This window comes from Bubalus kerabau, chromosome 21, assembly GCF_029407905.1.
Source record: "Bubalus kerabau isolate K-KA32 ecotype Philippines breed swamp buffalo chromosome 21, PCC_UOA_SB_1v2, whole genome shotgun sequence".
Lineage (NCBI taxonomy): Eukaryota > Metazoa > Chordata > Mammalia > Artiodactyla > Bovidae > Bubalus > Bubalus kerabau.
This window is the reverse complement of record NC_073644.1, coordinates 43838091-43864826: the sequence shown is the minus strand read 5'-3', so window position 1 is coordinate 43864826 and position 26736 is coordinate 43838091. Positions and strand designations below refer to the sequence as shown.

Sequence of the window (26736 nt, the reverse complement as noted above, 5' to 3'; positions counted from 1 at the left end):
TCTACCCTGTCTCGAGCTGGAGCTCACATTCCGCGTATTCATAAATCCTTCCCAATCCCACCCTGAGGATCTCTGGATCTGCTAAACCCTGGCAGTTGTGACGGTGTCCCCACCATCCATCCGGCAGTAACTCATGGAGTGCGCTAAGAACTCTTTGTGGTCTGAAATCACTGCTCACAGTGCAGCGAGGAGGATGTCCACTCCGCTGGTGCCAACAGCAAAGCAAACAGCAAAGGCTTCATCAGAGAACTTGCTGTTTTACCAGGGCTGAGGGGTTCGGGCTCACCTCTAGCCATGACCTTGCAGGATCAGCTAGACTGGGTTTCTTAACTCTCTTTTGGTAACACCCCTCAATAATTTATTTAAAAGCACAAATTCTCTCTCCCTGACCCATAACAATGCACATATTATTGTTGTGTAGCTGCTAAGTCGTGTCCAACTCTTTGTGACCCCATGGACTGTAACCGGCCAGGCTCCTCTGTCCATGGGATTTCCTAGTTAAGAATACTGGAGTGGGTTGCCATGCTCTCCTCCAGGGGACAGATCTTCCTGACCCAGGGATCAACCCGTATCTCCCACACTGGCAGGTGGATCCTCTACCAGTGAGCCACCACAATGCATGTATAAACTCCTCTTAAAAATAAAAAATAGTGAAACCCCTCCTTCATCTAAGAAATCCCTAAAGAGCAACTCTGTTGTGTCCAAGTGGACACAAAATGTGGGAAAGTGCATGCTACTGCTGCTAAGTTGCTTCAGTCATGTCCGACTCTGTGTGACCCCATAGACGGCAGCTCACCAGGTCCCCCGTCCCTGGGATTCTCCAGGCAAGAACACTGGAGTGGGTTCCCATTTCCTTCTCCAATGCATAAAAGTGAAAAGTGAAAGTGAAGTCGCTCAGTCGTGTCCAACTCTTCGCGACCCCACGGACTGCAGCCTACCAGGCTCCTCCATCCTAAAACTCATCCAGAGCCCTGGGAGTCTGAATTCCAGGGATAAAAAGGTTCCTTGGAAATAGAGTGAACTTGACTCTGAACTCCACGGCCTGCAAGGAGCTGATGATGGTCAGTAAGCACCTCTCCTCCTGAGTGGTACGTCTGAAGGGCACCCAGCTCCATGCTCGCACCCAAGTGTAATGTGCCTTTTCGGTATTTATTTTTTCATTTGCTCATTCGGCATGTCTGGGAAGTGCCTAGCAAGTACCAGGCTGTGGATGACCAGCAGGGACTCCCAGGTGGGAAGTCCAGGGCTCAGCTCACACTTGGCCATTTTTATGGCTGAGGGCCAAGTCGATTCTAACAACACCTCCATTGAGAAAGAACCCTGACGTTCCAGGGTGAACCCAGGGACTTGATACAAAGCCCATGCTGAGAACAAACTGACAGGCAGACCACACATGGGATCAATTAGGTGAGATGGAAGGAGCACACACTGGGTGATTTCTGATTGGCAGGTTGGGGCCTGCGGCACTCCAGCATCATCTTCCCCTCTCATGACTAAGTCTCAAATCCTAGAGAACCAAAATGGGATAACAGCCCATCTCTGACCATGGCTGCAATGCCAGCCAGCCTTATCTAGGTCCTTCAATGCATGCACAAGCAATCAGAGGAAGCAACAATCTGATTTCCAGGGGACACAAGAACCTAGGATACTTCAGGGAAAAGTTCAAAATTTGACTGAAATGTAGGAAAGATCAGCAGAAGTGCCTTAGAAGGAGAATGAGGGGAAGGTGTTAGGAGGAAAGAAAGTATCAGCAGAAGCAGGTGTGATGGATCAGAAGGTCCACAGGGAAAAGAAAATTCCATACACACAGCTCCTTCCATTCCAGTTGAAAATCATGGCAGAAGCAGTAATGAATGTCAACCGGCATGGTACCACAGGAGGCCTGGAACACTGATGTCAAACAGGCCCCTCAATTTTCCTTCTCTCCACCCTTTGATCTGTCTCATCGGGCTTCCCTGGTGGTTCGGACAGTAAAGAATCTGCCTGCATTTCGGGAGTCCTGAGTTCAATCCCTGGGTTGGGAATACCCCGTGGAGAAGGAAATGGCAACCCGCTCCAGTATTCTTGCCTGGAGAATCCCAGGGACAGAGGCTACAGTCCACGTGGTCCCAGAGTCGGACGTGACTGAGCAACTAACATTTTGACTTTCTTCGTTTGAGGGGACACTGGCTGACTGAGCCCAGCTCTCCAGGCTGGGGGTTTTGAGGGATTTTCAGTGCTCCGACTGTCTACGTCCCCAATCAGCTGACGACTCCCGACTGCTCTTTACTACGTGCCTAACAATCCTGCACGCACTGCTGCATGGAAGCAACACATGGTTCTCATTTCATTCTTTTCTATACTTAGTTGCTGACGGGACTGCTTGCTTCTAAAAGAGGAGGGAGGGATCTTATATAGTTTGTCCTCTTCCAACATCTTATACATACTAAGTGGTTTCTTTTTTTTAACGCTTGTTGATGTGTTACTCTCATGACTAACAGCCTGGAGGCCATATAAAGTTAGTGGGGACAATGAAAATACTGGGACATGTATTCCTGTGCATTGGGGAAAAGTGAAAATCACTCAGTCATGTCTGACTCTTTGAGACCCCATGGACTGTATAGTCCATGGAATTCTCCAGGCCAGAATACTGGAGTGGGTTGCCTTTCCTTTCTCCAGAGGATCTTCCCAACCCAGGGATTGAACCCACGTCTCCTGCATTGCAGGCAGATTCTTTACCAGCTGAGCCACAAGGGAAGCCCAAGAATACCGGGGTGGGTAGCCTATCCCTTCTCCAGGGATCTTCCCAACCCAGGAATCGAACCCCGGGGTCTCCTGCATTGCAGGTGGATTCTTTGTCAACTGAGCTATGAGGGAAGCTAGTAATAACTGATAAACTTCCTTAACTAGGCTCGATATGCGGTGTTTGCATTTTAATACTGTACTATGCTTAGTTGCTCAGTCATGTCCAACTCTTTGTGACCCCATGGCCTAGAGCCTATCAGGCTCCTCTGTCCATGGAATTTCCCAGGTAATAATACTGGAGTGGATAGCCATGCTCTCCCCCAAGGGATCTTCCCGACCCAGGGATCAACCTACATCTCTTTTGTCTTCTGAATTGCAAGTGGACTCTTTACCAACTGTGCCACCTGGGAAGCCCTCTTCTTACCTATATTTGAGTTTTAAGACCTGGTTTATGACACAGTGGGCTTCCCTTATGGCTCAGCTGGTAAAGAATCCACCTGGGTTCGATCCCTGGGTTGGGAAGATCCCCTGAAGAAGGGAAAGGCTACCCACTCCAGTATTCTGGCCTAGAAAATACCATGGATTGTACAGTGCATGGGGTTGCAAAGAGCTGGACATGATTGAGCAACTTTCACTTTACTTTATGACACATTCACACAGCCCTTTTGTAGTAGCGTTTAGATCAATGTCAACTGGGACATCTTTGCTGTTGAATCAGAGAGATTAATGGGTTCTGTTTCTGAATTATGATTCCTATTGTTTTTACATAAAAGCTACTTCTTATACAAAGATTATGCTCCATGGGATCAGAAAAATAGAATCTTGTCTTTATTTTCTGTCTGCCTAGATATCAACATGTGGCTTTCAGGAAAGTGGACCAATTTTTTGGAACTTAACATTGATTTCAAAGATTGTATATTTTTAAGTAAAATATTCTGTTATCCTAAGGTAAGAATCTAGAAGGCAGAACTAAAAAGTGGTCATGGGGCCAAAAGTATTAACTAAAAGATTCTGATCACTGAGTTAAAAAAGAACCTGTTTGACTTGATGGTAAAAAACAACTCTACAAAAGCAGAGGCATGAATTTTCATAACACTCTATTCTTTTACCATGAAGCAGCCTAGGAAAGTGTCAATCATTCCACATGAAAATCAACTTTTTTCCTTTCCTCTTACTTTGTTTAGCTTTCAATGAACAACATTTTTTTTTTTTTTTTGCATTTCAATACCAATTTTCCAAAGGTACAAGGAAGCATAGCTGTGAGGCTAGTTGGGTCAGGGAGACGGGTCACCAGTGATGACTGTCTGACAGCGAATCTTTCCCAGCTTTGTCAGTAGCTTTGAAAGGTATTCAGGTAAAGGTCCCGTGGGAAGAAAGGCTGCAAATTTCAGAAACCTAACAACATATAATTTTGTTGAATTTGCATTCATATAAGTGCTAGCTTGAAAAAAATGCACCTGCTTGTTTCTATGACAATAGGCAGAGTGAAATCACGCTCATACAGATGTGATGATGACTGCCACCCCACTAGGGCTGTCATTTTTTCCCTCTGAACAAGTCATCAGGTTCTGCTCTGCTATCAATAGACAAAACTATGTCACAGAAGTCTATAGTCGATCAGAAACCAAGAGACATTATTCTGTTGCTAACCCAAGACAATGTCTAGTGACTCTGCTAATTGGATCATCAGGGTTCTATAATTCAGGAGTAAAGGAGTTTAGGGATTCCCTGGTGGCTCAGATGGTAAAGCGTCTGCCCACAAAGCAGGAGGCCTGGGTTCGATCCCTGGGTGGGGAAGATCCCTTGGAGAAGGAAATGGCAACCCACTCCAGTACTCTTGCCTAGAAAATTCCATGGAAGGAGGAGCCTGGTGGGCTACAGTCCAGGGAGCGGCAAAGAGCTGGACACAACTGAGGACTTCACTTTCACTTTCAGAGGAGTTTAGAGCTGGCAAGGACAGGATGCCCTGGTTGCCTTCTAAGTAATGTATATACTGTGCACTCCTGCTAAGTTGCTTCAGTCGTGTCTTACTCTTGGCAACCCTATTGACTGTAGCCCGCCAGGCTCCTCTGTCCATGAGATTTCTCCAGGCAAGAATATTGGAGTGGGCTGCCATTTCCTCCTTCAGGGGAATCTTCCTGACCCAGTGATCAAACCCCCGTCTCTTTCATCTCCTGTATTGGCAGACAGTTCTTCACAACTAGCGTCGTCTGGGAAGCCCAAACTAATATGTACTACAGAACACATTGTTTTTAATAAAGGTGATTTTAGGGAGGGGAGGAGGAAGAGGGTGAGATGTATGGAGAGAGTAACATGGAAACTTACATTACCCTATGTAAAATGGATCAGTTCAGTTCAGTCGCTCAGTCGTGTCCGACTCTTTGCGACTCCATGAAGCGCAGCACGCCAGGCCTCCCTGTCCATCACCAACTCCCGGAGTCCACCCAAACCCATGTCCATTGTGTTGGTGATTCCATCCAACCATCTCATCCTCTGTCGTCCCCTTCTCCTCGTGCCCCCAATCTTTCCCAGCATCAGGGTCTCCCAATGGGAATTTGCTGTATGATTCAGGGAACTCAAACAGGGACCCTGTGACAATCTAGAAGGCTGGGGTAGGGAGGGAGGTTTGGGAGGAGTAGACATGGGTGTACCTATGGATGATTATACATTATGTATATACCTATTGATGTCTGACAGAAAACCACAAAATTCTGTAAAGCAATTATCCTTCAATTAAAAAAATTAAGTGGCAAAAAAAGCAAAAAAAAAAAGTGATTTTTAAACTATGTCATATTGTGGCTTTACATACAATAACAGGTAATCTGGACACATCTAAATCATTGTGAGTATACATCCTGAAATTTTTCATAATTTGAAAACCCATCTTCAATTATTTCTGCTTCTATTCAGTAACCGTTATAACTAGTGAAAGCATTCAACTTCTTAAAAGGCATGATGCCACTATGTATTTTTAAATACTAGATACGTGAGCAATCATACAAGTTATAGTAAAAAATTAAATTACTAACAAGGTGTATCTTACCTCATATAGAGTGATGACACCATAGGTTTGAATTGGTTCTCGCCATTGAAGGAATATCTTCTCTTCAAAGGTACTTCCTTGGATGGATTCAGTAAGAACAGCACCTGGAACTAGAAGTGGGGGAAATCGATATGTATTTCAGTTAAAAAAAAAAGGAAAGAAAGAAAGAAAAGTTTTTCTAGACTTGATAGGTTTTTAACTCTCTATTGAGTCAAAAGATTATATTAATAGATATATTCCACTTTCTTGCAAAAACCTGGAATTTAAAACCATTTTGGCTATACTGTCTTTATAAAGAAAAGAATTTCATCCCATTTTTCTCTAAAATGTTTGAATCAGACAATTCAAGTCTTGTAAATAAACTTTTTTTATTTTTGTAAATAAACTTTTTTTTATTGTTCAGAAATGAAGAAGGATGTGGAATGATGGGAATTCCTACACAGTAACTCATGAGAATGTAAACTGGTGTAGCCACTTTGGAAGATGGTTAAGCATAGATAAACCACCATATGACTCAGCAACTTTACTCCTAGGTATATATCCAAAGGAACTGAAAAGACTGGTCGGTCGAAGGCTTGTACACAAATATTAAGAGGAGCACTATTCATAATAACCAAAGAGGAGAAACAACCCAAGTCAGCTCAAGATTTGATAAACACATCTCAATAACGTTTAAAAGATGGGGCTAGAGAAATGTTTTGTTAGCTGGTGGAGGGTATGAGGAGCCCTTAAGAGTTGCTGAGATTGTGCCAACTGGAAAGACTGACCAGCATCTCAAGAGGACACAAGGTTGGACATATTTGTTTGGTTGATGGGCTACCTATAGAGGGAGGATATTGACAGCTACTCAAAACAGAACTAAGTGGGGTGTAGCAGAAAAAATATCACTGATTCAGATGGGAGGCCTGAGCTCTGATTTAAGACTTTCCAGGGATTCAACAGTGAAATCTGGGCAATGCACTGACCCTTCTTAGTTTTCAGATGTCTCATTTCTAAAATGAGGAAGTTGGAATAAGTTGATCCCTAATTCCAAAACTCTAAATATGTATATATATATGAAAATAGTTACAGTTGTTCCAGATTGAAGGAATTGATGTGAAACTACAGTGAAGCAAAGAAACAAGATATTTAAGGAGTGATGATACTGGTGAATTCCAAGAAAATTTGGATTCTGGGCTCTGAGACTAAAATGTTCCACACAGTCAGAAGCCGGACTATGATGGGCCAAACCAGAGAAAGCTCGACTCATTCTCTTCTCCTTGACCTTGACAGTGTTTATTTTGACGTCATCAGGTTCCTAAAAGTATCAAGATGATTATGATGTGTGTGGTTTTACTGCTTTATGATAATCTTCTGACTTCAAAATGTGTATTAATTTATGCAGGGCTTCCCTGGTGGCTCAGACAGTAAAGAATCCACCTGCAATGCAGCAGACCCGGCTTCGATGCCTGGGTTGGGAAGTTCCCCTGGAGAACGGAATAGTTATACACTCCAGTCTTACCTGGAGAATCCCACAGACAGAGGAGCCTGGCTGGCTATAGTCCATGGGGTCACAAAGAGTCGGACACGACTGAGCAGCTAACCCTTTGACTTTCATTAATCTATGTACAGGTGCAAGGAGGGCAAAAACTTAGAAAAAACAAATCTTTGATTTAATTCAATTAGTATAAATGGGAGTAAAATCTTAAAAAGAGATTGTCAAAATGATGTTGCACAGAGGGTATCTTAAAAGGATAAACTTAATAAAATGTACTGGAGGCCTTGTAACCGTGAAAATGTTAACAACAGGAAAACCTAAATGGGATTCATATAATTGCTTTTAGGTCAAGAACAGATCAAGCGATTAAAATAAAATAGCAGAAAGGTTAGTTAAATTAGGAAGATAGCACTTCATGGGAACTTAGGTCTGGCACTGGTTTTTAGAAGTTGTAGAAATTCATGATTTGGAGTACAGAACCATAATATATCTAAGTTTGTGGAATTGAGCCCTGTCTAGTGACACTCATAACAGCAATAAAAATACATCTTTCCCACATATTTTCTCATAAAATAAATGATATTTCAACAAAATTATTATATTATAATAAAACTCACAACGTACAATGAATTGTAGCCTTTATTAGTGGCAGATAGTGACACTTCAGTTTTTTTTCTTAGAGCTCAGTATTATCCATTTTTCTCTTTCTGTTCTTTTCTGTCTTTTTTGAAGTCTTTTTTCTTTTGTTCTTGTTAAGAAATATAATTTGAAATCAAAGTTTTTCTAATTAACTGGATGCTGGTATGCTATGAAAACAATAGGTTTTTGTTTGGAAGTCATGCATGCCCAACTCCAGGGACTAGCAAGCTACTTTAAACACACTAATGGATAAGTAACTTATTCTAACCTCATGTTTCAACAGCACTTAACAGAATTCTCCGTTCATGTCAATTTGAAACCTCAAAGTTTTGGTGGGTTCACGCCTCAGCATAACATCTCTTATCTCTACGAAAGACTGAATTTGACATTCCACTCATACGATGGAAAACTACTGCTGATTTAAGCCTGAATTAAAAGATTATTAGCAAACTTTACTCTTCTATTTAATGACTAACAAAGTATTTTGAGTGCTTATTGCCTACTCAATATCATCCATATTGCTATAGAAAAAAAAAATAGATGGCTTCTTCTCTCAAGTAGTTTACAGTTAAGAGGGGAAAATCACGTGTAATATAATGAGAGAATAAGTAAGGGTCAAGAGAAGCTGCTTTGATCCTTTACAACAACAATAATAACACTCACCTATTAAAGACTCTTCTCTTCAACCACAAACAGCCCTGGATGAAAATGCCTTCTAACCCTAAAATGCTGGAGAACTGTATGATTCTTGCTTCTCAGACAAGGAAATTAAGGCTCAGATATTTAAAGATCTTGTCAAGTGCAATAAGGTCAGAGGATGTAGAGAATAAAGGTGGGAAGAGTTGGAGACAGCTTCATGAAGGACCTGAAACTGAGGAGCACTCTGGAGGGTAGTGGAGGAGGTGGAATGGAGGCAGCCAGGTGGGAGGGATGTGCAGAGGAGAACAGACTGTGGGGGGTGCTCAGAATGCGAGGGGTGTGCACGTACGACCCATGCCCAGAGGACTGCTCTGCAGGATGCCCTGTGTGGTAGAAGAGGCTCCCAGTTCTACAGTCTGAACCAGGAACACCAAGGACCTTGACGATCCAGATTTGGGCAGGGAGAGTCACTGATGGCTCTTGTGGAGACAGTGAGGTGATAAAAAGGTATTTTACATATAAGTTTAGTGAGTGGGTAGGGGGCCCTGGAATGGGAGAAGTTGGGACCACAAAGAAAGGTCAGAAACTACTACAGAAGTTTCAGAATAAAATAGTGAGATCTGGATGTAGGCAGTGGAAGTTGAGAGAAAAGAACAATCTATCAACATAGTAAGTGAAGTAAGTCAGACAAAGACAAACATCACATGATATCATTTACATGTGGAATTAAAAATAAATCATACATATGAACTTACCGACAAAACAGAAGTAGACTCACAGACAGAAACCAAACTTATGCTACCAAAGGGGAAGGAGGGAGCGGGAAGAGATAAAGTTAGGAAGTAGAGATGAACACACACACACTACTGTATATAAAATAGATAAACAACAGGGACCTGCTGTAGAGCACAGGGAACTATACCTAATATCTTGCAATAACCTATGATGGAAAAGAATCTTAACAAGAATATATACCTATATTAATATATATTCAGTTGTATATATACTTGTATATACACATTGTTAGCCTCAGGTGTACTGCAGAGTTTTATATATATATCATATATTTATGATTTATGATATATTTATGTTTATTTATATAAACACATATTTATTTATATATCTCTCTCTCTTTATATATATAAAACTCTGCAGTACACCTGAAGCTAGCATTGCAAATTAACTAGACTTCAATTTAAAATATAGTTTGAAAAAACCCTCAAGGCAGAAAGATAAAATAGACAGTAATATCACTGTTCATATTAATAAGGCTTCTAGAATACTAATGATCTACTACTAAGTACTCCAGAAGTACTCTGACACATATTAATAGAAGTCTATTTATTGACATCTTGGTTATTGAGGTAATATTCAATTACATTGTTCCTATGGAAAAGAATGACTATTACTTGACCACTGACCTCATGTGGTAATTTCTTAGCACTGTGCTGAAGAGCAAAGGCAGCCTCTATCTGGGGCTGAATTTTAATCTGAATTATGAAAAATGTTTCAGAATGCCATATGAATAAGTCCTTCAGATAATCTAATACCCAAACAACACCTCAGTCCCAACATGATGACAAAATTTGAATGAAGAACTACTCAGAGCCATGTAGGATTACTGTATGTAGAAAACCAATTATGTGACATAAAAATTAAAACAAGCCTCTGTATCTTGATTGTCTTCACCTTTTTAAATCAGTGTTTCAGCAGATGCAGCACAGACACACATGTTATTCAACATGGTAAGCAATTTTCTTCCATTTTCATTGTAAAGATCTCAGTTGGAAAGAAACACAAGCTGCATTTTTGAAAGACTGCATGTTTCACATAAACACATCACTTCAAAGTACTCACGATCTTCATCCGTCTGTACTACGAGCTCCTGGCTCTCCTTCCGCCCCTCCGGATTCATGAGGATGAGCTTCACGCTGACGTTGGTGTAGGGCGAGAGGTTGGTGATGGTGTGTTGGGGGTGTGAGTTTTCTGTGTCCCAGCTCACTTCCTCTCGCACCTGTTCCTGCCCTCCAACTTTGTAACAGTAGTGGACCGTGAGGTTGTAGCTATGGCAACGGGTCACGTTATACCCAAAGGGCTCCCAGCGGATGGTGATCTGTCGCGATTTGACTTCCACGACTTCCAGCTTCCTTGGGCCACGCATGGGATCTAAGGAGGAAAAGAAAGAAAAAGAAAACATAAGAGAAAAGGATAATAAAAGTTCTGGTGAAGCCTAGGTGCCACAGATAATTATATTGGTCTCCAATATCTTGTTTTCTCTTCTTCCATATGAATAAACTCTCTACAACTTAGCTGGGCATAACACCACCCAGAATAAAGACTACAGTTTCCATCCTCTTAAGCAGTGAAGTCTGATCCTTGAACCCAAGTTTTGGTGGATGGCATACAAGGTGAGGTGTCAGGAATGGTTTCTGGGGGGGTCTCCTTGAGAGGAAGGGGCTCCCCATCTTTGTTCCTCCTTCTGTCCTGTTAGCTTGACTTAGGACAGTTTGCACGACCATGATGCACTTAAACATGAAGAATTCAAAGCAATGACAACAAAGAAGTAGGGTTCCTGGTAATCACGGGGTTACCATATGAGCCCTGAATGGTCTACTCCCAACATTTTCATTAGAGGGAAATACAATGCTTTTATTTAAGGCTCTTTCCTCTGGGGTTCTGATACACAAAACTAATCTTCATGCTAACTGATGCATATACTTTTTATCTTTTTAAATTAATTCATAATTATGGAATTAGAAAACATAAAAGTAAAAGCTTGCAAATTCAGCATGAAATACAATGATTAAAGAGTATAAACTTCTGAGCAGAACTCTAGCCTTTTCAGATTTTGATTTACAGAGAATTCCACACAGTCACTACTGAAGTAATTCTTTCCTACCCCTGATCAGGTCTCAGTGTTGTTCCTCAGCCCAAGCTCCAGGGACAGAGTTTGGAGCTTAGAAATCTAAATGATTTGCAGGAATATGAGCATTCTGATTGGCTTAAGAGAAAGAATAGATACGGAGAAAGCTTTTTCATGCATATTTATTTTTTAATGAAGTACAGTTGATTTACAATGTTGTGGTAATTTCTGCCATATAGAAAAGTGATTTAGTTATACATATATATTCTATTTTTATATTCTCTTCCATTATGGTTTCTCACAGGATATTGAATACAGTACCCTGTGCTATACAGTAGCACTTTGTTATTTATGAGAAAGCCTAAACTTATTAATGGAAATGATGATGAAAATACAATAATACTAATTATAAAACATATACTGAGCCCTATGATATACCTTGCATCTTTCTAAGAAGTTTACCTTTTATGGGTTTGCTGCTGCTGCTGCTGCTAAGTTGCTTCAGTCGTGTCCGACTCTGTGCGACCCCACGGACTGCAGCCTACCAGGCTTCTCCATCCGTGGGATTCTCCAGGCAAGAACACTGGAGTGGGTTGCCATTTCCTTCTCCAATGCATGAAAGTGGAAAGTGAAAGTGAAGTTGCTCAGTCGTGTCTGACTCTTATGGGTTTGGGGAGCACCTAATCTAAAATATTTACTTTAGTATATCCATACGTTCAGTTGATCCATATATTTTGATTTCTGTTTTCCTGAAGGTGGTTACCATTTATGACCTATGAAGAGATCTATAACTGGAAAGGGGAAATACCCATGAAAACTGGAGAAACAACAGCTACCGTGTCCTGTGTGTGCACTTCCTACGTATGGGTTGTTTGTATATATAATCTCCACTCCTTAACAATCCAGTTTTTCCCAAGATAGAAATGAAAACATTGTGACCATGATGGGGTCAACAAGTTGCCCAAGGTCAAGGACTGACCGTGGCTCTGCATTTGTATGTTTGACAATGAAACATATGCTGTTGCCACTGTACTGTAGAGTGTCCACCAAAATAAAGAAAATCAGATTTTAAAAAAAAATCACATGCTAAGACCCGTAAAACTCCACCAGAAACAAGATCAAGGGATGTAAACTAGAATAAAGTCCTGTGATTGTAACCTTGGGACAAAAGTGCTGGAAAGAACCCTTCCCCCTACTCCCTCTGCTTCCATGGAAGCTGGGCTCCAGGGCACATTACCCAGCCTTGGTTTTCCAGACAACCACACCTATAATTTTTAGCCACCATAAACCTGTCTGGACTATCACTGATGTTCATATCTTGCTTTTCATTGTGTGTAAATACCTTGTTTTCTCCATTATTTAGGGCCTAGAGAGAACTTAGGGAACCCCCTTTTCTTGTGGTCTTCAACAAATGAAACGATTCATGTGAAATAATGTTCTGGGTTTGCATTTGTGAGACGGGGTTTATCTGCCAGTTATCTGTTCAAACCCTAACACAAGGTTAATCATGACCATTCATGCTACTCTGTGCTATAATAACTCTAGGAACCAAGGACAAGTGAGGAAAAATTTCCCTGGAGAATCTTGAGTGGAAGATGCTCATGGAACATTCCATTTTACTGAATCAATTTTTTCATATTTAAATTACTAGTGTTTGGGAAAATATAACAAATAAGTTACCTAGTGATAACACTGAAGGTGTTTTCCAGTCTACTGACTTTTGACTATCTAAAGGCAATGTCTAATTTTATATAATGCTTCATTAGTTGAATGCTTACAAAAACTTTTAATACACTCCAGATCCCTTATATAAACAGATTAACGTGCATCTATTCACTCCTTTCCCTATTAATCACAAGTCTCCACAAGGACTGTTCTAAAGCACTTTTCCAAGGTTTTCATCAATTTTACTTACTAAATGACTAAATGCTTCAGATATTAATTTCAACAAGCAGTGTAGTTATAACTTAATTTCACTAGAAAAACTACTTTCTCCTGCAGAAGTAAGCCTGCATCATTTTAATACTCCTTAGCCAAGAACACACACTTGTGAATTAAGCACCAGGATAAAACAACAAAGGCTCTGTCTACTGGTCAAGCTGTCTTGAAGTTCATGCTCTCTTCCCGTCTGTTATTACCTCTCAGAATCACATCATGGTAAAGTGATGACTTCCTGTAAACTCGCCAAGTCAAACAGCTAAGCCTAGCACAAACAACCATCTCTATGACCAAGTCCCCAGAGTCCCGATTGTCACAAATGGTATTAAGAGACCAGAGATGGAGGCTGTGTGAGTCCTGAGTCTTAAATGGAAGCAGGGTTGTCCAGACTGGTTTGCATCTTGTTCCTGATCAGTGCAAACAAAACAATCTTGCAGAAGCTTTTCCAAACAGAATATTTCTTTTCTTAAATATTTTAATTTTGGACTTCCCTGGTGGAGCAGTGGATAAGAATCCACCTGCCAATTCAGGTGACATGGGTTCAATCCCTGGTCTGGGAAGATTCCACATGCCTCAGCAACTAAGCCCGTGCGCCACAACTACTGAGCCCGTGCACCATAAATACTGAAGCCTGTATGCTCTAGGTCCAGCAAACCACACCTGATTAGCCCCTGCGCCTCAACTACTGAAGCCCATGTGCCTAGAGCCCGTGCACTACAATGAGAGAAACCACTGCAACGAGCAGCCCTCACACCACAACCAGAGAGCAGGCCCTGCTCTCCAAAACTAGAGAAAGCCCGCACACAGCAATGAAGACCCAGCACAGCCAAAAGTAAATAAATAAATTTGCTCCTCGAATAGGAGAAGCTGTCCTGGAGGTGACAAAAAAACAATCTTCTGTAACGACGAATGCCACTGGAGGTGGTCGTAGGAGCCTTGGGTACTAATCTGAGTCCAGTTACTCACTCACTATGAAATTCAGGGAGTGTCTTCAATTTGCTGAACCACATTTTGTGTGCTTGCTCAGTCACTAAGTGGTGTCCAACTGTTTGAGACGCTATGAACTGTAGTCTGTCCATGGGATTTCCTAGGCAAGAATACTGGAGTGGGTTTCCATTCCCTTCTCAAGGGGATATTCCCGACCCAGGGATCGAACCCGGGTCTCCTGCATTGCAGGCAGATTCTTTGCCATCTGAGCCACCAGGGAAGCCAGATGACAGGGAAGTAAGTCATAGTCACTAGTTGGGGAATATATGTCTATCCTTTCTCACAATGCTAAAGATGTTTTGGAGGACGTGGGTGGATTCCAAGGCCAGTAACTTCTCTTCACAATCCCTTTGCCCTCAGCGGAATGGGTACCGGAAGGCATCGTTGGCACCAGTCACGAGGCCAGGGGGCGCAGTTTGGGCCCATGGGCTCACAATAAGTGACCAGAGCGGTATCCCTGAGGAGCGTGGTGGCTGTCACGCCTGAAGCTTCAGCAGGGAGTTCTCACTGGTTTCCCTGCCAGCGCCACTGGCAGCATCTTCCCCTCTGTTCTCTTGCTGCCACGTTGAGTCGGGTTTCAAGCACAGACACCTGACACTTGCAGCCCTGACCTGAGGGACCAGTGAGCTGGTTCTGGCCTCCTGCACTCTGGCAATCCTATTTAGCCGGGGACCCCGCCTCCTCATGTAGCCGGTCCTGTTCTTCCACGGGTAAGGGCAGAAACTGAGTGATAGGATCAATTTCCACTGCAGGTTCAATTCACAGCTCGTTTCTCTGGAACCCTGCCCTTTACCTTTCATTACGACTACACTGCTTTTTCAGAAACTCAATTTCAGAAGCTGTGAGATACATCTGGGTGTAATTTTAGAATCCTGTCATTGATAATCAAAAACACAGATTACAAACCGAGGCTCCTGCTAACAGGTTTCTCTTTTCTGCCTCTTCATGGACTTTCCAGAGGTCTATTGCAATAAAAGGAATGATACCCAGAATGGCAGGGTGGGTCCCTTCTGGCATCTTCAGCTACTAAACTTCTGCCTCGCCAGTCACACAAAAGAAGGTGACAAAATAATAAAGGAACAGCTTTATTTACTTTGCTGTACAGTTGAATCAGAGCAAAGGCTTGTTTAACTGATGCTATGTTGGCCTTCCAAGTTATTTAATATTCCTAAGCAGCAAAGACACAGACAGTAAAGAATCTGCCTGCACTTCAAAAGACCCAGGTTTGATCCCTGCCTTGGGAAGATCCCTGGAGTAGGAAATGGCAATGCATTCCAATATTCTTGCCTGGAAAATTCCATGGACAGAGGAACCTGGCAGGCTACAGTCCATGGGATCACAAAGAGTTGGGTAAGACTTAGCAATTAAACAACAACAACAACAAAACAAAAACAAAAATAGTACTAAATTAATAGCTGAGAAAACAGTCTTATTGAATAATGAAGGAAAGGGCAGCCATGCCAGGCCTCACATAGAAGCAAATTCCTCCCATATTTCTTGGTTTAGGATGGATGCATTCTTTACCATATCTTTTCTGTATTACAAGTGCTGGTTTGTACTCAGCCTAAATCCTAAAGGTAAGTAACCTTGCTGGGAACTGGACTCTCCATGTATCAATCCTATTGATCAATCTAATTTGATTGCAGATGAAAGCAGGAATTTCTATTCATGATTTACGGGAAATGTAAAGATGATCTTACATAAGAAATGATGAGGACACAGACAAAGGTGCGAATGCAGACCCTCTCAGGCAAGAGGGTGGGGCTGAACCCACACTCTGAACGTCAGCGATGGCTGACAGCCTGGAGGGGCAGCTACCTATGCTTCAGGTGACCCTAAGTGACCCTAAGAGAGCATGCTGTGCACATGCTGTTTAGTTTTTGGTTTGCACGTTACAAAACCTACAGTAAAAGAACACAAATTTGGCTTTTGGTTAGTCATTTTTGGTGTCTCATTTCAGGATAGTGTCACCGAGACTTTTAGAATATTTTTTTTTTTAAGAATTTTAAGATTTAATATACTTAAGAGTTAGTTGAATGGGAGCTGGAAAAAAAGATGGAATAAATGATTCACTATTGACAATCTTCCACAATAAAGAAGTGTTGGCATTGATAACAGACTCATTGACAGTAATGTTTCTCATAATTTATTCTGCCTGAATTGATTAACTTTTCAGAATAAGGCTAGGAGTCCAACAGTGGTTGAAAGATGTTCTTCTTTCAAATACAAAGTGTTCTTTTCTGGTATTAATTTAAGGTTTTAAAATTTTCAAGTAATAAGTTTTTTAAAAAAAGCACATTGAAAAGTACAACATACAACAGTTGCCTGTGTACCTACTAATATCAAATATTAACATTGGTGTTTTGCCTCAGAGCACTTTTGATTAAAGAAATAAAATACTGCTGATATAAATCCTTTCCATGGTCCTGTAGGCTACCTCAAGGTTATTATACATCACTCTCAGACATGGTTTTATACTTTTATTACAAGTGTCCAGGATGCCTAAGATTTTACCCAAATGCTACCATTCTCTGCAGATTGATGGGTTCCACATCAGCCAAGTTGAAATTCACAGATCTGGCTTAGATCTACAGATGGATCATATAGATCATTTTAACTGATCTAAATCAAATGTATACATGTATCATATATGCAGATCAAATTCCACTGAGGAAATTAACTGTAGTTTACTTACGTATTCCCTCCTGAGGAGCAGACAGGTTGAGCCCACACATTGCCTATTACAAGGGGTGAAGAGTGAGCACTGGTAACACTTGGCAGCTCATTTAGAAATACACACGCTCGAGCCCCACCTCCAATGGCCAGAAGCAGAATCTTCCTTTGCACATTAAAGTCTGAGAAACTCTGACTTAGAGGAGTGTTTTTTATTTTATTTTTAAATATAAATTTATTTATTTTAATTGGAGGCTAATTACTTTACAATATTGTATTGGTTTTGCCATACATCAACATGTATCCGCCATGGGTGTACACGTGTTCCCCATCCTGAACGCCCTTCCCTCCTCCCTCCCCATACCATCCCTCTGGGTCATCCCAGTGCACCAGCCCCAAGCATCCTGTATCATGCATTGAACCTGGACTGGTGATTCATTTCACATATGGTATTATACATGTTTCAATGCCATTCTCCCAAATCATCCCACCCTCGCCCTCTCCCACAGAGTCCAAAGGCCTGTTCTAAACATCTGTGTCTCTTTTGCTGTCTCGCATACAGGGTTATCGTTACCATCTTTCTAAATTCCATATATATGCATTAGTATACTATATTGGTGTTTTTCTTTCTGGCTTACTTCACTCTGTATAATAGGCTCCAGTTTCATCCACCTCATTAGAACTGATCCAAATGTATTCTTTTTAATGGCTGAGTAATACTCCATTGTGTATATGTACCACAGCTTTCTTATCCATTCATCTGCTGATGGACATCTAGGTTGCTTCCATGTCCTGGCTATTATAAACAGTGCTGTGATGAACACTGGGATACACATGTCTCTTTCAATTCTGGTTTCCTGGGTGTGTATGCCCAGCAGTGGGATTGCTGGGTCATATGGCAGTTCTATTTCCAGTTTTTTAAGGAATCTCCACACTGTTCTCCATAGTGGCTGTACTAGTTTGCATTCCCACCAACAGTGGAAGAGGGTTCCCTTTTCTCCACACCCTCTCCAGCATTTATTGCTTATAGACTTTTAGATAGCAACCATTCTGACTGGCATGAAATGGTACCTCATTGTGGTTTTGATTTGCATTTCTCTGATAATGAGTGATGTTGAACATCTTTTCATGTGTTTGTTAGCCATCTGTATGTCTTCTTTGGAGAAATGTCTGTTTAGTTCTTTGGCCCATTTTTTGATTGGGTCGTTTATTTTTCTGGAATTGAGCTACAGGAGTTGCTTGTATATTTTTGAGATTAATTCTTTGTCAGTTGCTTCATTTGCTATTATTTTCTCCCATTCTGAAGACTGTCTTTTCACCTTGCTTATATTTTCCTTTGTTGTGCAGAAGCTTTTAATTTTAATTAGGGTCCCATTTGTTTATTTTTACTTTTATTTCCAATATTCTGGGAGGTGGGTCATAGAGGATCCTGCTGTGATTTATGTCGGAGAGTGTTTTGCCTATGTTCTCCTCTAGGAGTTTTATAGTTTCTGGTCTTACGTTTAGATCTTTAATCCATTTTGAGTTTATTTTTGTGTATGGTGTTAGAAAGTGTTCTAGTTCCATTCTTTTACAAGTGGTTGACCAGTTTTCCCAGCACCACTTGTTAAAGAGATTGTCTTTTCTCCATTGTATAGTCTTGCCTCCTTTGTCAAAGATAAAGTGTCCATAGGTGCATGGATTTGTCTCAGGGATTTCTATTTTGTTCCATTGATCTATATTTCTGTCTTTGTGCCAGTACCATACTGTCTTGATGACTGTGGCTTTGTAGTAGAGCCTGAAGTCAGGCAGGTTGATTCCTCCAGTTCCATTCTTCTTTCTCAAGATTGCTTTGGCTATTTGAGGTTTTTTGTATTTCCATACAAATTGTGAAATTATTTGTTCTAGCTCTGTGAAGAATACCGTTGGTAGCTTGATAGGGATTGCATTGAATTTATAGATTGCTTTGGGTAGTATACTCATTTTCACTATAGTGATTCTTTCCATCCATGAACACAGTATATTTCTCCATCTGTTAGCGTCCTCTTTGATTTCTTTCACCAGTGTTTTATAGTTTTCTATATATAGGTCTTTTGTTTCTTTAGGTAGATGTATTCTTAAGTATTTTATTCTTTTCATTGCAATGGTGAATAGAATTGTTTCCTTAATTTGTCTTTCTGTTTTCTCATTATTAGTGTATAGGAATGCAAGGGATTTCTGTGTGTTGATTTTATATCCTGCAACTTTACTGTATTCATTGATTAGCTCTAGTAATTTTCTGGTGGAGTCTTTAGGGTTTTCTATGTAGAGGATCATGTCATCTGCAAACAGTGAGAGTTTTACTTCTTCTTTTCCAATTTGGATTCCTTTTATTTCTTTTTCTGCTCTGATTGCTGTGGCCAAAACTTCCAAAACTATGTTGAATAGTAGTGGTGAAAGTGGGCACCCCTGTCTTGTTCCTGACTTTAGGCGAAATGCTTTCAATTTTTCACCATTGAGGATAATGTTTGCTATGGGTTTGTCATATATAGCTTTTATTATGTTGAGGTATGTTCCTTCTCTTCCTGCTTTCTGGAGAGTTTTTATCATAAATGGATGTTGAATTTTGTCAAAGGCTTTCTCTGCATCTATTGAGATAATCATATGGCTTCTATTTTTCAATTTGTTAATGTGGTGTATTACATTGATTGATTTGCGGATACTGAAGAATCCTTGCATCCCTGGGATAAAGCCCACTTGGTCATGATGTATGATCTTTTTAATGTGTTGTTGGATTCTGATTGCTAGAATTTTGTTAAGGATTTTTGCAACTATGTTCATCAGTGATATTGGCCTACATAATGATCAAAGGATCAATCCAAGAAGAAGATATAACAATTATAAATATATATGCACCCAACATAGGAGCACTGCAATATGTAAGACAAATGCTAACAAGTATGAAAGGGGAAATTAACAATAACACAATAATAGTGGGAGACTTTAATACCCCACTCACACCTATGGATAGATCAACTAAACAGAAAATTAACAAGGAAACACAAACTTTAAGTGATACAATAGACCAGTTAGACCTAATTGATATCTACAGGACATTTCACCCCCAAACAATGAATTTCACCTTTTTCTCAAGTGCACATGGAGACTTCTCCAGGATAGATCACATCCTGGGCCATAAAGCTAGCCTTGGTAAATTCAAAAAAATTGAAATCATTCCAAGCATCTTTTCTGACCACAATGCAGTAAGATTAGATCTCAATTACAGGAGAAAAACTATTAAAAATTCCAACATATGGAGGCTGAACAACACGCTGCTAAATAACCAACAAATCACAGAAGAAATCAAAAAAGAAATAAAAATATGCATAGAAATGAATGAAAATGAAAACACAACAACCCAAAACCTGTAGGACACTGTAAAAGCAGTGCTAAGGGGAAGGTTCATAGCAATACAGGCATACCTCAAGAAACAAGAACAAAGTCAAATAACCTAACTCTACACCTAAAGGAACTAGAAAAGGAAGAAATGAAGAACCCCAGGGTTAGTAGAAGGAAAGAAATCTTAAAAATTAGAGCAGAAATAAATGCAAAAGAAACAAAAGAGACCATAGCAAAAATCAACAAAGCCAAAAGCTGGTTCTTTGAGAGGATAAATAAAATTGACAAACCATTAGCCAGACTCATCAAGAAACAAAGGGAGAAAAATCAAATCAATAAAATTAGAAATGAAAATGGAGAGATCACAACAGACAACACAGAAATACAAAGGATCATAAGAGACTACTATCAACAATTATATGCCAATAAAATGGACAACATGGAAGAAATGGACAAATTCTTAGAAAAGTACAATTTTCCAAAACTGAACCAGGAAGAAATAGAAAATCTTAACGGACCCATCACAAGCACGGAAATTGAAACTGTAATCAGAAATCTTCCAGCAAACAAAAGCCCAGGTCCAGACGGCTTCACAGCTGAATTCTACCAAAAATTTAGAGAAGAGCTAACACCTATCCTACTCAAACTCTTCCAGAAAATTGCAGAGGAAGGTAAACTTCCAAACTCATTCTATGAGGCCACCATCACCCTAATACCAAAACCTGACAAAGATGCCACAAAAAAAGAGGAATGTTTTTTAGAATGCAGGTTGGGCCCTCGGGTCTTAAGACTAGTAAGGAATATTAGTGGTAAAGAACCCGCCTGCCAATGCAGGAGACCTAAGAGATGTGGGTTTGATCCCTGGGTCAGGAAGATCCCCTAGAGGGAGAAATGGCATCCCACTCCAGTATTCTTGCCTGGAGAGTCCCAGGGACAGAGGAGCCAAGCGGACTATAGTCCATGGGGTCACAAAGAGTTGGATACAACTGAGCGCACACACACACAAACACACACACACACAAAGAAACTAAAACATTCAAATGCATTTTAAGTTAGAAGGTGAGGACTGTGCAGTTTTTGTTCTGGTTTACATACACACATTCTTGTGAATTTACAGGTGTGTGTTTGACTATGTCCACAATGTAAAATACATTTCATACTGCAGCAGAAGAGTGAGAAGAGCACACTGCTGGAGAACTTTTTCCCTGGGGGCGCCAGGAGATATATATATATATATATATATATATATATATATATATATATACACACACACACACACATACACACACACCTAGAGAAATTCTTCCCTGGGGGCACAAGGAGATATGCACTCCTAGAGAAAGTCTTCCCTGGGGGTGCCAGGAGATATGTACAGAAATGTTCTTAGCAGCACTGTTGACAAAAGAATAAGAGAAAAAACACAGAAACAACCTAAATATCTACTGAGTAGAAAACAGACAGATAATCATACAATGGCAAAGTATTCTCTAGTGATTATGAATGAAACAATAATGAATTGTGGAAATACAGAATTGAGTGAAAAATTCAAGTCACAGTAGAGAACTATGATATAATTTTATAACACTGAAAAACCAGCAAAAGGGAATTAAAGCATACATATATGTTAAAACCACTTAAGTGAAGAAAGAAGAGAAAAACAGGACAAATATCCATGGAAACTCAGGATACTGGTGACCTCAGTCCTAGAGGCAGGGGAATAAAATGAGAAGCAAACAGATGCAGAGGTTCTAAGGAGGCTCTATTTTTAAGCCAAGGAGTCAGTTAATGTTTCTATGTAGCATAATTTATGTAGATGACATATATTCTTTTGTTTATGTCAAATACAGATAGTGAAGGACAGGGAAGCCTGGCATGCTGCAGTCCATGGGGCCACAGAGTCAGACATAACTTAGCGACTGAAAAACAACAGCATAATAATTTAAAAGAAGGTTATCACAGGAAGGCATGAATATCCCAGAAAATCTGTTGGCTCTTTGAACTTCTCTTCCTGCAGGACAGTCTACCCTTGGTTCTTAGGAGAGAAAGACTGCGGTTTCTGACAGCCAGACCTAAGGGAAGCAGGATAACATCTCACTGAAGACGTTCTGGATATTCACCCATGGCTGGGAGCCTTTGACCTTAAGAGCTTTATGGAGCCATGTATTCACATGTGTAACGGGCATCTCACCAGCGATGCTTTTGGCCCAGACACCAGACCCCTGGATCCTGCAGGCTGAGTCTCAGGCCTGGCTCAGCCACTCAGGGGACAGGTGTTGCTTCTCCTGACCCCGACCCCAGCTCTGAACCTCACCCTGTTTCATTCCTGGAGTCTCAGAGAGGCCTAAAGCAGAGCTCAGGACGGCCACGTGAGGAGGGAAGAGCATGAGCAAGGTGACCGTCCAAGGCCACAGCTGACCCATTTGGTACATGTTTGTGTACACGGTGTACACATGTTGTACATGTTCTGACCTATGTTTGTGTACAACAGAAAAGCACCCCTTCCTTAAGGCACGTACTGTCATCTGCTGGAAAACTGCATAAGAATCATATAAATCTATGGGGTTTGTGCAATGAATGGGCCCTGCATGCTTACACCGTGCACATTCTGCACAACCGTACACTGTGGTCCTGCTGGAAAGAGTGTGTGTAGGTGTGTGTGTGTCTATGTGGGTATATTTGTGTGCTGTTCAAAAACATGCAAGTTCCATGACCAAAAAGATATAGGCATGCGGCATGCACTGAGAGTTCTGAAGAAATTTAACAGATCGTTTCAAAACTTAAGATAAAGCAGGTGTGCAGAACAGGATATGCTGTGTGCATGTTGACAGAGGTATGTGGATTTTTTTCAGCAAACAAATACCACTTACTCGCTTACCCTTTAACCACAAATACTAACTTCAACAGCCATATAGCCACATACAGTACTTGAATTGAATTTTCATGAAGGTACCAGTTTTAGCTATTCCTCCCTAATCCTGTCTGTCCTTCATGACTTTCCTTTTTGATGGTTATGTCTGAATCAATCTAAGGACTTCTAATTGATGCCCTCTTATCATAGGAACCAAATAAAAATGATTCCATGAGTAAGTCATTCCTGTCAAACAGGTCATAACCATTCTTGCTTTGCACACCAGTCAGGCAAATCTGTCTGTTGCATCCCAAATACCATTCTCCCTCCAAAATTAATATCTTTGGTCTCACAGGTCCATACACATACAGTACTAGTCACCTTTTTTATCTGCAAAGAAGTAGTCTTCAATCCCTTTCTATCTTGATTCAAAATCAGTCTCTTTCATAACTATTTTTTCTTAGTTAAGAACTCTGAGGCTTCTAGACACCCACATTGTCAAAATCCTCATGTTCACAGGTTCATTATGTTTCTATATGTTTTCCTGTCTTCTGTAACAATCAAGTTCACTGACGACTGATCCCATGTCTAACACAAGTGCTTCATCCTAGAAGGAGCCTATGTTCACTAATCAATGCATTAGTTAAAAGGATGCTAACACAATATAATAAACACCAAGCATCTAGCTCAGTTCCTTTGTTTTCATAAGTCAATTCAGAAACCATCTCCTTTTCTGTGGTATTTACCAGTTTTCTATGAAAGGCCTTTCCAAGTTCTGCGCTGCGATTTGCATGTCTCTGTCTTACTTTCTGCTTTATAAACATGGCTCCCCTAACGATCAGAATGGTCCATTTCTGCCTCAGCTCCTTGGTGACATTTCCGAAGTGTAAAGTTCACGCCTGCGGGAAGAACACTGCTGCTATACAGTCAAATCCGAGTCTTCAGTTGTTCCGGTGCCCGGCAATGAACCAGCTGTAATTCATCCTATAGATGAACTTTACAAGAAACTGTTGTGTGAAATAGAAATGAGCTTCCAGTAAAAGACTTTCTTGGTATTTATTTCAGGCTCTATTAAAGGAGGAGGCAAGTGATTTTCACAGAGTTTTTCAGAACTGTCAAAAATTGGTTGAGAATGTGTATTGACCTTCTCTAACCCTCATAAAGCTGTGATGACCACAAAAAGGATCTTGCAAGTTTGGATCTGTTTATTTCATCCAGAGGAAAAGCGTACCCAGGCCAGTTACTGCTGGTTATGGAAGAATGTGATGAGTGTTGAAAAGAAGCCAATCGAATACCATTTTAGATTCACCCATAAGAACCATTCTCTCTAGTTGATACTAAGTAGAGAAATCTTATTTAAAACACTTTTTACCTGTTCAGAGCCTCCCACTTATTAATAATTCCTCCACCAGGGAATTGAACCCTGGCTCTCCCTTGGCAGTGAAAGCAGAATCCTAACCACTGACCACCAGGGCATTTGCTCAGCCATATTTTCCATCTTTAAGAAAAGAACTGTTCTTTAAGAAAAGAATAAGGAAACTGTCACAAATAAGGGTTTTTTTGTTTTTTTTTTAATATTACAGCTCATTCCTCACTCAACTTTTGAAAAGAAATCACAGTTCACTGATACATATTTATTTCCTTTTGAATTCGGTTAATTTGCCACAGAAACTTGTCTTAAAAAATTACAAACAACTATGCTTCCTTGAATATTTGCATATTTCTTAGGAGGGGCTTAAAAACTACAGAACATATTGGATAATCTTAATAAAGTAGATCACCCATTTGCCATTTAGTGTTAAAAATACTCAGGATTCTGACATACTGAAAATCAGACATTTTCGGGAGGATCCGCAGATAATACTTCTAATAAGTTATTAATATGATACCACATATCTTAGCTTTTTCAGCCATTTTGAAGTTGAATTCTATGGGGAGAGGAAGCCTGCTGAGCCTGTGGGGCAGACCTGGGGGCCGGCCTGTTGGTAGCAGAGGATGGACTGGGATGGGGAGAGCCTGGAGGGAGGGGTGCGAGGCTGGGTTCTCCCCAGAGGACCCGCTGGTGATGGCCAAGCCAGCCTGTACTAGAAGAACGGCAGCTCGGGAAACATCCTGGACCTACACACCACGGAATGTCATCATTAGACGGTCAGGCGGAGGGTGGGACCAGGGGTAGGAAGACAGTCCTGCCAAGACAGGCCAGAGTCGAGGAGAGCTGGGGGTGTGATGGGCCTGACTGCTTGCCGCCTGAGCCATCCATGAGCAGACAGCGGGTATGGCCCTCAGGATAAACCTAAAGCTCAAGGTCGGGGGGAAGTGGGGAAGGATTTGGAGGTTACGTAACTGTTCAAGTCACTAACACAGATGGCGATTCCCAGGAAAAGTATTTAGAAAGAAGAGGGGGATAAAGCAAAAGAAAGCCTACATTAACTGGACCTCTTTTTGTTTTGATTTTATGTTTTCCTTTTAAGATTCTTCGCGGCATGTCCTCTCCCCTATGAAACTGACAGTAAAAAGATATTAAGAGTTATAATTTTTAAACCATTCACTCTTTGATATGTGCCACTTTCAACACATTATTTTACAATAGGCTTTGCTTGAATTTTAAAAGAAAAGATTTTCCTCAGGTGAAGAATTTTCAGCTCTCAACTAGAGCCGACTGGTATGCGTATTTTTGTATTTGGTACCTACTTAATAGTTACACATTTTTAGAGAATGCCTCATTTAAATTCTAATGTATTTTAATAAGGAATTAAAGAAAATATCACCCCATATATGTATTTTTTTCCTAAATTACCCCTAGTGCTTGATTACTCCTCCACAATCAAAATCATGTCTTAAATATGAATGATACAAAACAAGACTACAGCCTGAACGTCTAACAGAGAGATTTTAGCTGCTTGTTTAAAATGACATACCTAGCTATTCAGTAATCACTTTATAATAACCCCTTTCATTTCCAAATCTACTTAGCCATCAGGCAGCACTGAGGAAAGAGCTGGCAACGGTTTTTACAACTGCACATTAGTTTTACATTTCATGACAAGCTAATTCTAGAGAGTTCCAAAGAGAGACAAGCTCCGGTCCTTGTGATTTTCTTCCCTTGTCGTGAAGGAAGCATGTGTCGAGCTGTAAAGGAAAGATAAAAGCCTACAGACATATACTTTTCACCTCATCCTCATGTCAGTGACAATTTGCCCCACTGTACCCAGGTGCCATGGTTCATATCTAAGTCAACAAGACGTCACCAGTCTGCCAACCGCGCTTCACCCCAAGCCAAAGACCTGCAGAGGTTCAGAATCCCAGCCACAACTGGACTCAGTCAGAGCATGATGGGGGGGTCTTCGTAAATGAGGGTGGATTGGATTTAAATGCTGCACAAACACAACACAGAACTTCAGCTTACTGTGTAAGGCAGAAAAAAAATCCAAAAGCGAAAGTGTCAGTCACTCAGTCGTGTCCGACTCTTTGGGATCCCAAGGACTCTATCTCTCCAGGCTCCTCTGTCCGTGGAATTCTCCAGACAAGAACACTGGAGAGGGTTGCCA

The 26736-nt window shown here is 40.8% G+C and overlaps 1 protein-coding gene and 1 non-coding gene across 8 annotated transcripts in view; one reads left to right on the top strand and one right to left on the bottom strand.

The window, feature by feature from the left end:
* Positions 1 to 26736, bottom strand: part of PTPRM (protein tyrosine phosphatase receptor type M) — a 661836-nt gene that overhangs the window by 273035 nt on the left and 362065 nt on the right. For all 7 annotated transcript variants that reach the window (XM_055559596.1, XM_055559598.1, XM_055559597.1 and 4 more), the window contains exons 8-9: positions 10380 to 10688; positions 5768 to 5877 (exon numbers count right to left, since the gene is read on the bottom strand). In XM_055559596.1, coding sequence (XP_055415571.1) covers positions 5768 to 5877; positions 10380 to 10688 — 419 coding nt within the window. The remainder of the gene's footprint in view (positions 1 to 5767; positions 5878 to 10379; positions 10689 to 26736) is intronic.
* TRNAC-ACA (transfer RNA cysteine (anticodon ACA)) lies at positions 4450 to 4521 on the top strand. The gene has a single exon. It is a non-coding gene; the product is annotated as a tRNA-Cys (tRNA).